The 12572-nt window shown below is 47.6% G+C and overlaps 1 protein-coding gene across 4 annotated transcripts in view; it reads left to right on the top strand.

Annotated features, from left to right (window-relative positions):
* IL1RN (interleukin 1 receptor antagonist) overlaps positions 1–11830 on the top strand; it is a 54190-nt gene extending 42360 nt beyond the window's left edge. For 2 of the 4 annotated variants that reach the window (XM_063648565.1, XM_054476374.2), the window contains exons 2-5: positions 5767–5818; positions 7656–7744; positions 8867–8979; positions 10472–11830. In XM_063648565.1, the coding sequence (XP_063504635.1) occupies positions 5805–5818; positions 7656–7744; positions 8867–8979; positions 10472–10687 (432 nt within the window). In that variant the 5' untranslated portion in view covers positions 5767–5804 and the 3' untranslated portion in view covers positions 10688–11830. Of the gene's footprint in view, positions 1–5565; positions 5629–5662; positions 5819–7655; positions 7745–8866; positions 8980–10471 lie in introns of those variants that run through there. The other 2 variants (XM_054476375.2, XM_054476373.2) reach the window with 2 other exon arrangements.
* The last annotated feature ends 742 nt before the right edge of the window (positions 11831–12572 follow it).

Raw genomic sequence — 12572 nt, forward strand, 5'->3', positions numbered from 1 at the left:
TTTCTCTTCTTTGTACTAAAATATTTACCTATGACTGGGAAAAAGCAACTGGAGTCTTTGTAGCATTATCTTAGCAAAAACTTACAAAGTTTGGAAAACAATATTGCCCATATTGTGTGTTGTGTCCTGTGACACTCAGGATTCAAGTGTTGGCTGAAGCCACTAAATGTGAGATGAAGCCATTACAAGGCAGGGTGCACATCTGTCCACCCAAGCTGGATGCCAACATTTCACAAATAGTGCTTGCGTGACACAAATGCAGTTCCAGGAGGCCCAGATGAAAATGTTTGTACTGAAATTTGTTAAAGCTTCCCGACAAAGTAGATTTGTCAGTAAGGATTGTTTTCTGCAAGGGGGATGAAACTTGTGGGGTGAGCCATTTGGGCTGAGGAGGAGGGAGGTTGGAGCTGAGAAATGTGGAGACAATTTCCCTTTAGAAGGACTGAATCTCCCTGCCTCTCTGGGGTGCGGCAGCCAGCGGGATCCAATGATGTATATGTCTCCCCAGCTCCCCATTCAGTGATATCATGTCAGTAGCTTGAAATTATCCGTGGTGGGAGTATTATGTCATGGAAATTGGCAAATGGAAACTTTTATTGGAGATTCAATTGTTAAACATTTACCAGCACACCACTGCCCTGCCTTCAGAGTCAATGACCCCATCCAAGTTTAATCCATCTGTCCACTGTCTCCAACATGATCTTTATAAAACACATCTGACAACATTACCCTCTTATTCAGTTTTTTAAAAGATAAGTTTCCAGCTCATCGGGGTGGCTTTAAAGACCATTCTTTAAAGGCCATTCCTCCTCTGGACCTCACCCAACTTTTCAAATCACTTTTCCTACCCCTACCTCTAAATGCCTCTCAAACTCCAGCCATCCTGAATAATAAGACTTTTAAAAAGTAGATTATGGGCTGGGCACAGTGGCTCACACCTGTAATCCCAGCACTTTGGGAGGCCAAGATGGGTGGATCACCTGAAGTCGGGAGATCGAGACCAGGCTGACTAACATGGTGAAACCCTGTCTCTACTAAAAATACAAAATTAGTGGGGGGTGGTGGCACATGCCTGTAATCCCAGCTACTCAGGAGGTTGAGGCAGGAGAATCGCTTGAACCCAGGAAGCAGAGGTTGCGGTGAGCCTAGACTGCTCCGTTGCACTCCAGCCTGGGCAACAAGAGCAAAACTCCAACTCAAAAAAAAAAAAAAAAAAAAAGTAGGTTACATCAGATAACTCTGGCCTAGGTTGTTTATGACCAACTCTTCTGCTGAGAATAACTAGAAAAGCTAGAAAAAACATATTTCCAAAAGATCTCTTTGGAGGCATCAGAGAATGGCCAAGGCTGTAAGGAACTGCCTGAGCCCAGTGAGGTGGAGCCCAGCACTGGTGCCCTTTACTCCTGGGGACATGTGCTGGTTTCAAAAACTTCAGCTAAGCTTTTGAGCATTCATGGAACTTGGTGGGGGAGATAAAGTTTGTACCTTAAATCCTGCCTACAAGGAGGGTCCCTGATAATCCCCACCCAATTTGGAAATCTGGGTCAGCCTTCACAGGTACTGAAGCCCTCCTCTGAATGATCTCAAGTCCTGCTAGGGTAGAGGTTACCTGCTTTTGAAAGGCTCCTGGCCTACCTGTGCAGCGAGAGCAAAAGTGAACCATCTCAGGGTACAAATAACAATCATCCAGAGCCTTGAATGACCTCTACAGTGCTTAATATATAGTGTTCAGCAGTCAATAAAAAGGAATTAGGCACATGCAAGATGACCTGTGTATTAGGGAGAAATAGGCAATAAATGCAGATCCAGCAGGGATTAAATCAAGGATTTGAATCAGGGGCAGCCCTTGAAAGAACTATGGAGAATATACTCAAAGATTTAAAACACAAGATTGGAATTTTTGGCAGAGAACTAACAACTATACAAAAAAGGAACCAAATGGAAATCCTAGAACTGAAAGATGCAATTAACCGATGTTGAGAAATAGCCAACATCTATTGAACACTTCCCATGTGGACAGCTGTGCTAAACGCTTTACAGGCTTCAACACAAGATGTGTCTCCTTACAGCAGTGCAGTGTCCCTCCTAAGACATGGACAGCCTGGTTTCCCTATCTCTCTGCTTCATGAAAACCCCTTTACATGGGGCTTAGACACTCCTGTTGTCTCTAGTGTCTGGTAGCACAGGGCTCAGCACATGGAAGGCACTAGATACAATTTGATGACCAGGACCTCCGATGAAAGCCATGGGTGCTGATTGGGAAGGCATAGTCCTTTATGTGCTGTGGTCTTAAAGCTTCATCCAGGAAGCAGAACTGGGGGGGTGCTGAGGACCCAGAACCGAGAATAAGATTAGTCAGAGATTTCCTGTGGGGAGAAATCATAAGGACGCCAACTGTTTGGGTGAGATAAGATGAAACCAAGAGTGGACTTGTGGCCAGAAGCGTGAGGAAGAGGGAGAGAGCTTCCTTTGTCCCCTTTCTTCCTCTCCCTAAGCCACAGCGATTGACAGCCCCCTCCTTTGGAGTCAGAGCAGGCTTGAGACTGGACTGAGAAAGGAGGGTGGGTCAGGATACAGAGCAGGAAGGCTGGGAGTGCAGGGCACGAGCAAGGGGCTGGGGCATTCATTGTGCCTGATCTCTCCCACTTTACCTGGGGTAAAGAAGCATACACAAAAGCCATGGTGTGAGTATTTCCCAAGTGCCAGGGTCAGGGCATGATTCATCACGTGCAGCATTTCATTCAATCCTTATAGTAACTGATGATGTGGCTTCTGTTATTAGCTCTATCAGATAATGAAACTGAGACCAAGACAGGCTCTGCACATTGTGTGGGGTGGCCCAGCTTGGAAATGACACAGGGGGATTCAGACCTAGACTCCATAACTCCTGCCCCAGGGACCACCCCCACCCTCACCCTGTGCATGTCGACAAAGGACAGGCTGGGCCACTTCTCAGGACACAGCGGGGAAATGACACAGAGCAGGGAGGTTCCAGGAGCCCCGAGCATCTTTTCTCCAGGAGAATACTCTCTGAATTCAGACTGGGGTCAGAGAAACATTTACCCAGGAGCCACAGTGTGGGTGGGGCTTTTTACTTGAAACGCTGTCTGAGGGCAGTGGCCAGGATGGAACTCTCCACCCTACTTTGGCAAGCAACTTCTCTTCTGCAATCTGTAAGGACATTTTTGAGAGAATTATGGTTTTCCAATTCCAGAGGGCTGAAGAAAGACAAATGGGAGAGAACCTATCGTAGTCAGGTGCTAGCTGCCTTCTCTTTCAGAGGGTGTGATAATAAAGTGATACAGTTGATTATTAACAAATACTTCAGAAATTTTAAACCCTAATATTCAACACACTCTGGAAGTGGCAAATAAGTAGACAGGTTCATATACATCATCTCCTTCAGCTAGTCCTCACAAAAACAAACAAATGAATAAACAAAATTCTTCTTTGGCCCTCACAGGAAGACACTATTTCTTGAACGTGTTTCAAAAAGGATGGGTGACTCACTCAAGGTCACACTGTTTATGAGGACAGTACAGGAATACAGACATGCCATTTTGCCTGAAAAATCCATCACCCAGTGAGGTGACACAATTTTGCAGAAATGTTCTATTTCCTCTGAAGGATACATTCTTTAAACCTTTGGGAAATTCATTCATAGTCTTCCTCCTTTGAAGGATTAACTCTTTGGACACAAAGTGTTTGATTCTGATTTGTTGGTTGGAAGATGTGTTGGTTGAGAGAAAGATTCTGATTTGTTAGTTGAAAATAGACTCATCAAGATCAACTGCTATAGTAGTAAATATTTTGACATTTTGTCTGTATTCCTGTGCTGCCCTCACAAGCTGCGTCACCTTGAGTGAGTCACTCATACTTTTTTGTTTGTTTTTGTTTTGGAGATGGAGTCTTACTCTTTTGCTTAGGCTGGAGTGCAGTGGCGTGATCTTGGCTCACTGCAACCTCCATCTCCTGGGTTCAAGTGATTCTCCTGCCTCAGCCTCCCGAGTAGCTGGGATTACAGGCACACGCCACCACGCCCTGCTAATTTTTGCATTTTTAGTAGAGATGGAGTTTCACCATGTTGGCCAGGTTGGTCTTGAACTCCTGACCTCAGGTGATCCACCCACCTCAGCCTCCCAAAGTGCTGGGATTACAGGTGTGAGCCACCGTGCCCAGTCCATCCATCCTTTTTGAAACACATTTGAGAAATAGTATCTTCCTTTGATGGCCAAGGAGACATTTTGTTTATTTGTTTGTTTTTGTGAGGACTAGCTGAATGGGGTGATGTATATTAACCTGCCTACTTATTTGCCTCTTCCCAGAGTGTGATGAATATTAGGGTTTAAAGTTTCTGAAGCATTTGTTAATAAAGCCCGGGGCTGGAGGTCAGAAGACCTGGATTTCTCTGCACACCTTTGCCATCAGCAAGCTGTGTGACCTTGGACAGATCCCTTTTTTGTCTAAATCTTTCTGAGTCTTCTTGAAAACAATGCCAGGTTGGGATAGGATGATTTCCAAGCTCCCATCCAGCTCTAAAACACTGCAACCTATGCTTCTGCACCAGCACTGTCCATCCTGTAGATCATGCAGAAATTCTCTTCAACTTTTTCCTACCCATAAAATAGGAGCATGCTTACCTTTTTCCTAACGTTCCAGGTCCCAGGTCTAGAATATTGTAAGGAAGGAAGTTAATGTGTATCAGAGCCCGTTATGGGCCAGAAGTTCTCCTCTTCCTCCCTACACCTGCTTCCTCCCTCCCTCCCTCTTTCCCTTCTTTCCTTCCATCTATCTGTGAAGAAGACATGATCACCCTCATTCTGAGAGTGAAGAGAGAGAGGCTCAACTAATGAAATGATTTGTTCGAGGTCACACGGGTGGCACATGGCAAGTGTGGCAGAGGTTGAATTTAGACCTATTCCTGTCCAAATGCTGAGTTTATGTCATCGTCCTGAGACCATAACTTTAAAGACGTAAGGTAGTGGGAAAAGAGTTGATTTCAAAGCACCTCTCAGAAGAACTCACTTTACATCAGGGGTCAGCAGATTCAGGCCAAATCCGGTCCATCCCCTGGTTTTGCAAATAAAGTTGTAGTGGAACACAGCTAGGCTTATTGATTTATGGATTGCCAATGTCCTTTAGTGAAACAGACAGCTGAACTGAGTAATCGTGGCGCACAAAACCTAAAATATTTACCATCTCGTCCTTTACAGAATGTTTGCCAATCTATGGTCCGGAGTCCAAGGCTATCCATCCTTCAAAGAACACAAAGTGACATGAGACTGTCCCATGTGCAGGGAGCCCTATCATTTTATTATGAAAAAATGGCCTTTCTGCTCAAATCTGTTTTTTAAAAAGTCAACAAACAGACTCCGGGTACCTGTCAGGCACAGTAGGGAGTTTGATTTCCATTGTGCTCTTCTTCCTAAGAACTCAATGAAGGGGAAATAGAAATCTCAATTTTGGGGAAATTGCACAGGAGAAAAAGGGGAGGGAATGAGTTACAACACTCCATTGCGACACTTAGCGGGGTTGAAAGTGACAACAGCAAGGGTTTCTCTTTTTGGAAATGCGAGGAGGGTATTTCCGCTTCTCAGAGTGGGGCAGGGTGGCAGGTGCCTAGCTTGGGTGAGTGACTATTTCTTTATAAACCGCAACTCTGGGCCCGCAATGGCAGTCCACTGCCTTGTTGCAGTCACAGAATGGAAATCTGCAGAGGCCTCTGCAGTCACCTAATCGCTCTCCTCCTCTTCCTTTTCCATTCAGAGACGGTCTGCCGACCTTCTGGGAGAAAATCCAGCAAGATGCAAGCCTTCAGGTAAGGCTACCCCAAGGAGGAGAAGGTGAGGGTGGATCAGCTGGTGATTGGCAACATATCACAGCTGCCAGGAGCTGCCAGGCCTCAGAGGGCCTGAGAACTGGGTTTGGGCTGGAGAGGATGTCCATTATTCAAGAAAGAGGCTGTTACATGCATGGGCTTCAGAACTTGTATTTCAAAATATCCCAGATGTGGATAGTACGACCGGAGGGCTGTCTTACTTTCCCAGAGACTCAGGAACCCAGTGAGTAATAGATGCATGCCAAGGAGTGAGACTGCGATTCAGGCCTAGCTGAATGTGCTGACAGAGAAGCAGAGAGGGGCACCAGGGGCACAGCCCAAAGGCCCAGACTGATATGAGCAATGCCTGTCTGTGCTGACACGTCGGAGGGTCCCGCTCTCCAGGGACATTGGTTTCCCCATCTGTGACATCTGTGACATGAGATTCACAATAACTCCTTGTGTGCCTTACAGGGTTGTTGTGAAAATTAAATGCACAGATAATGGCATAACAGTATTCTGTGCATTGTAAGGAGCCTGAAAACCACTGTGATTTGAAAATGGAATCAGGGCTTTGTGAGACCATCACTATTGTAAAGATGTGATGCTGATAGAAATGACAGGACTGCTTGTGCATGCCCTCTGCCTTGTAACATTCCAGCAGTGAAATCATGTTGGGGTGACTTCTGCCCCACTCTGACCTTTATGTTTGTCTGGGCCGAGGCTGCAAGTCGGGCTCTGTGGGTGTATGAGTGACAAGTCTCTCCCGTCCAGATATGGGGACTGTCTGCTTCCCCAGGTTGCCTCTCCCTGCTCTGATCAGCTAGAAGCTCCAGGAGATCCTCCTGGAGGCCCCAGCAGGTGAGGTTTATCCCTCCAGACTGAGGCTAAATCTAGAAACTAGGATAATCACAAACAGGCCAATGCTGCCACATGCAAAGCACTTTGGTTTGCCTGGCCACCCCTCGTCGAGCGTGTGGGCTCCTCAGAGCCACCTGATGAGGTGGGTACAGTTAGCCACACTTCACAGGTGAGGAGGTGAGGCACAGGTCCCAGGTCATGCTGGCTGGGGCTCTGTTTATTACATCTCACAGCTTTGAGTCCTGCTCTCAACCAGAGAGGCCCTTTACCAAGAAGAAAGAATTGGGACCCAGAATCAGGTCACTGGCTGAGGTAGAGAGGAAGCTGGCTTGTTCCCAAGGGCAGCTGCTCCTGCAGGACTCTGAGCAGGTCACCAGCTAATGGAGGAAAGGCTCTAGGGACAGACCCTCCTGGTCTAAGGCTCAGAGCGAGTTAGCTGCAAGGTGTTCCGTCTCTTGAAACTTCTAACTAGGTGCTGTGGTAGCCACTAGTCTCAGGTGGCTATTTAAATTTATACTTAAATGAATGAAAATAGAAGAAAATTTAAAATCCAAACCCTTGGTCACACTATCCACATTTCAAGAGCTTAATAGCCACACGTGGTTAGTGGCCACCCTATTGGGCAGTGCAGCTATAGAACATTTTTGCATCCCAGAAAGTTCTTTTGGATGTTGCTGCTCTACAGCATGCTTCGCTGAAACAGAAGTGCCTTCCCTGGGAATCTCAGATGGCAAGCAAGTAAGGAGGGGAGTCAAATGTGGGCTCACTGCTCACCAGCTTTGAGGGCTGGGCCTGCCTCTTAACCAGTGTCAACCTCAGTCTTCTCATCCATGCATGCCATGGGTATACTAAAATACTATACCCCCGGAACAGCTGGATGCAAGTTTGACAAGTTCTGGGGGACACAGGAAGGTGCCAAGCACAAGGCTGGGCACATGGTGGCTGTGCACTACAGCTGAGTCCTTTTCCTTTTCAGAATCTGGGATGTTAACCAGAAGACCTTCTACCTGAGGAACAACCAACTAGTTGCTGGATACTTGCAAGGACCAAATGTCAATTTAGAAGGTGAGTGGTTGCCAGGAAAGCCAATGTGTGTGGGCATCGGGTCACTTTGCCCCTCTGTCTGCGGCAGCATGGCCTGTCTGCACAAACCCTAGGTGCAATGTCCTAATCCTTGTTGGGTCTTTGTATTCAAGTTTGAAGCTGGGAGGGCCTGGCTATGAAAGGTCACATATAAGGGCAGCCTGAAGAGGGCGTGGAGAGGTAGAGTCTAGGTCAGGGGTCAGTGCCTATATGCACAGTGGTCCCAGGGCCACAGATGGGAAGGGCAAATACCAGAAGGCAAGGTTGACCGTTCCCTTCCTCAAGTGCCTATTAAGCCTCCATGTTCCTATGTTGTTCAAACCCTAACTCAATCCCAAATTAATCCACTATGTATAAGGCTGGGCTATGTCTCTTATTCCTGGACACCATACTCAGCCATATTCTGGTCCATGCATTAAACAAGCTGGATGACCTTGAAGAAGCTTCACCCACTCTGTTCCTCAGCTTTCTCTTCAGTGGGATTATGTCAGTTGGACAACAGGATGTGCGATTCTTTTAGCTCTAGCCTTCTAGCATGTTTTCACTCCCCTGTTTGTTGTTGTAGGACGGTATTACCTCCACCTTCCCACCTTCCCTATTCCCTGGTTCTGTCTCCTGTGCCTCGCTCTGAAAGTGGATGAGACCTACCTTTCCTGTCCTGGTAGTTCTCCTAATGAACACACTGAAGCATGAGGAAGCTGAGATTTTTGTTGCTACATGAGAGCATGGAGGCCCCTTAGGGAAAGAGGAGGTTCAGAGACTCCTAGGCTCCTGTGGAGCCCCACTCATGGCCTTGTTCATTTTCCCTGCCCCTCAGCAACACTCCTGTTGACCTGGAGCACAGATATCCCGGGGAAAGTGAAGGAAAGATGGAAATCACATGGAACAACATCCGGGAGACTCAGGCCTCTAGGAGTAACTGGATAGTGTGCTTGGTTTAATCTTCTGTTTAGATGCAGACCAGGAAGATGAGACCTCTCTGCCCTTCTGACCTTGGGATTTTAGTTTTGTGGGGACCAGGGGAGATAGAAAAATATCCAGTGTCTCTTCATTATTGCTGCCTCCTCTTCTGTTAACCTGACCCTCCCCTCTGCTCTTCTCCAGAAAAGATAGATGTGGTACCCATTGAGCCTCATGCTCTGTTCTTGGGAATCCATGGAGGGAAGATGTGCCTGTCCTGTGTCAAGTCTGGTGATGAGACCAGACTCCAGCTGGAGGTAAAAACATGCTTTGGATCTCAAATCACCCCAAAACCCAGTGGCTTGAAACAACCAAAATTTTTTCTTATGATTCTATGGGTTGACTAGGATTAGTTGACTAGGATTCTGTTCCATGTGGTGGAACATGCTGTAGTCACTTTGGCAGCTGCATTCAGCAGAGTGCCTGGCTTGTGCTGGGCATCCAAGGTGGTCCCTCATCCTCCAGGCTCTCTTTCCATGTGATCTCTCAGTGTTTAAGAGTTAGCTTGAGCTTCCTTACAGCATGGCGGCTGACTTCCAAAAGGGATTATTCCAAAAAGAGCCTCAACGTGCAGGCACTTATTATAACTTCTGCTTGCATCATCCTATTGGCCAAAGCCAGTAATGTGACTAAGTCTAGCCCCTTGTGAGAGGAGACTGCATAAGAGTGTGAACACCAGGAGACATGTGTTCACACCACTGTAACCATCTACCACAGGACCTGAATCTCTGTGTGCTACTCCCTTGCTCAAGGGCCCCCTACCCACTCAGACCTGCTGTCTTCTAGCAAAGCCCATCCTCGGGACCTTTCTCTTCCAATCCTTATTGACTCACATTGACTAGTTGGTGCCCCACCCAGAGCCCTGTGCTCCTTTATCTCATGTAATGTTAATGGGTTTCCCAGCCCTGGGAAAACATGGCTTTGTCTCAGGGGCTTGCTGGATGCAACCTTAACCTCAATGTGAGTGGCCATACTGTGGCACTGTCACATCCCTCACCACGGACACTGTTCTGGAGGGTGATTGCCTGTTCTGTGAGGAGTGGGGATGGCTAGGACATTGCATGGAACACACCACCACCCCATCTTCTCAGAGCTCAAACCCTGACAGAACACCAGCTCTACAGGCCTTGGCTTCTGCTGATGGTGCCGTGTATTTACCAGACTTACTGGTCTGAGGCCAGAGTGGCCAGATTTCCCAAAGTCAAGGTATGACAGTGGGACAGCCTCTTTGTGTCTTTGCTGTCCTAAGAAACCTGGGCCAGTCCAGGCGTGGTGGCTCACGCCTGTAATCCCAGCACTTTGAGAGGCCAAGGTGGGCAGATCACGAGGTCAGGAGTTTGAGACCAGCCTGGCCAACATGGTGAAACCCTGTCTCTATTAAAAATACAAAGCATTAGACAGGTGTGGTGGTGCATGCCTGTAATCCCAGCTACTCAGGAGGCTGAGGCAGGAGAATCGCTTGAATCCAGGAGGTGGAGGTTGCAGTGAGCTGAGATCGTGCCACTGCACTCCAGCCTAGGTGACAGAGCAAGACTCCGTCTCGGGAAAATTAATTAATAAATAAATAAACCTAAGTCCCAGAGCCCCACAGAGTGGCAGACAGGAGCACCTGGGGGCTTTTAGGGTATGGCATTTCCCCTGTACTAACTCTGGGCTGTCCAGAGGGCCATGTCATGGTGTGGAGTGGAGAGGGAGCAGCACAGGACTTCCTAGGCCTCAGTTCTCACCTGCCTGTCTTTTGATTTCCAGGCAGTTAACATCACTGACCTGAGTGAGAACAGAAAGCAGGACAAGCGCTTCACCTTCATCCGCTCAGACAGCGGCCCCACCACCAGTTTCGAGTCTGCCGCCTGCCCTGGCTGGTTCCTCTGCACAGCGATGGAAGCTGACCAGCCCGTCAGCCTCACCAATATGCCTGACGAAGGCGTCGTGGTCACCAAATTCTACTTCCAGGAGGATGAGTAGTACTGCCCAGGCCTGCCTGTTCCCATTCTGGCATGGCAAGGACTTCAGGGACTACCAGTCCCTCTGCCCCAGGGCTCCCGGCTATGGGGGCACTGAGGACCAGCCATTGAGAGGTGGACCCTCAGAAGGCGTCACAAGAACCTGGTCACAGGACTCTGCCTCCTCTTCAACTGACCAGCCTCCATGCTGCCTCCAGAATGGTCTTTCTAATGTGTGAATCAGAGCACAGCAGCCCCTGCACAAAGCTCTTCCGTGTCGCCTCTGCATTCAGGATCAAACCCCGACCAACTGCCCAACCTGCTCTCCTCTCCCCACTGCCTTCTCCTCCCTCATTCCACGTTCTCATGTCCCAGATCCATCAGGCCACTTGATGACCCCCAACCAAGGGGCTCCCACACCCTGTTTTACAAAAAAAAGGCCAGTCCATGAGGAAGGTTTTTAAGGGTTTGTGGAAAATGAAAATTAAGGATTTCATGATTTTTTTTTTTTGGTCCCCGTGAAGGAGAGCCCTTCATTTGGAGATTATGTTCTTTCTGGGAGAGGCTGGGGTCTTAAAATATTCCTGCATTTGTGAAATGATGGTGAAAGTAAATGGTAGCTTTTCCCTTTTTTTTCTTCTTTTTTGTGATGTCCCAACTTGTAAAAATTAAAAGTTATGGTACTATGTTGGCCCCATAATTTTTTTTTTCCCTTATAAAACACTTCCATAATCTGGACTCCTCTGTCCAGGCACGGCTGCCCAGGCTCCAAGCTCCATCTCCACTCCAGATTTTTTACAGCTGCCTGCAGTACTTTACCTCCTATCAGAAGTTTCTCAGCTCCCAAGGCTCTGAGCAAATGTGGCTCCTGGGGGTTCTTTCCTCCTCTGCTGAAGGAATGAATTGCTCCTTGACATTGTAGAGCTTCTGGCACTTGGAGAGTTGTATGAAAGATGGCTGTGCCTCTGCCTATCTCCCCCACCAGGCTGGGAGCTCTGCAGAGCAGGAAACATGACTCGTATATGTCTCAAGTCCCTGCAGGGCTGAGCACCTAGCCTCGCTCTTGGCAGGTACTCAGCAAATGAATGCTGTATATGTTGGGTGCAAAGTTCCCTACTTCCTGTGACTTCAGCTCTGTTTTACAATAAAATCTCGAAAATGCCTATATTGTTGACTATGTCCTTGGCCTTGACAGGCTTTGGTTATAGAGTGCTGAGGAAATTGAAAGACCAATGTGTCTTTCTCACCCCAGAGGCTGGGGTCTGGCTGCCTCTTCTCTGAGAGTTCTTTTCTTCCTTCAGCCTCACTCTCCCTGGATAACATGAGAGCAAATCTCTCTGCAAAAAAGATGTGGGGCAGCATTGTCCACAACAGCCTCTACTGGAGCACCCATCACAGAATGAATTCGTACATCACATATCTGCACACAACACAACGCTCTTTGGCAAAGAAAACGAATGAATTACAGCCAGCTGCACCTCACAAGACAGATGAATCTTACAAACATCATGTGGGTACAAGAATCACAAAAGCATGCATAGAGTGTGATTCCATTTCTATAAAGTTCAAAATGGGCAACATGGGGCTGTTGTGTGGAGGGCTGTGGAAACAGGTGATGCAGACAGAAGCAAGGCCATGCTCTCTCTGAAGGCCCAGTGAAGCTTGGCCCGTGGGAGACAGAGTGGCAGGCAGGAGCACCTGGGGGATTTTAGGGTCCAGACAACATTCTATTTCTTGGCATGGATGTAGTTAGGCAGTTTTTTGCAGGTATATTTTATTTCACATTACCTAGAAAATAAAAAGACTTGCCCCCCAACAACCAAGGTGTAAGGAAAGGAGCATCTGGGAAATTATGAGATTAGTGAATGGAGTATTGAATTTGGCCCCATAGGTGGGAGTGCAAGACC

This window comes from Pongo pygmaeus, chromosome 12 (assembly GCF_028885625.2).
Source record: "Pongo pygmaeus isolate AG05252 chromosome 12, NHGRI_mPonPyg2-v2.0_pri, whole genome shotgun sequence".
NCBI classification, from domain to species: domain Eukaryota; kingdom Metazoa; phylum Chordata; class Mammalia; order Primates; family Hominidae; genus Pongo; species Pongo pygmaeus.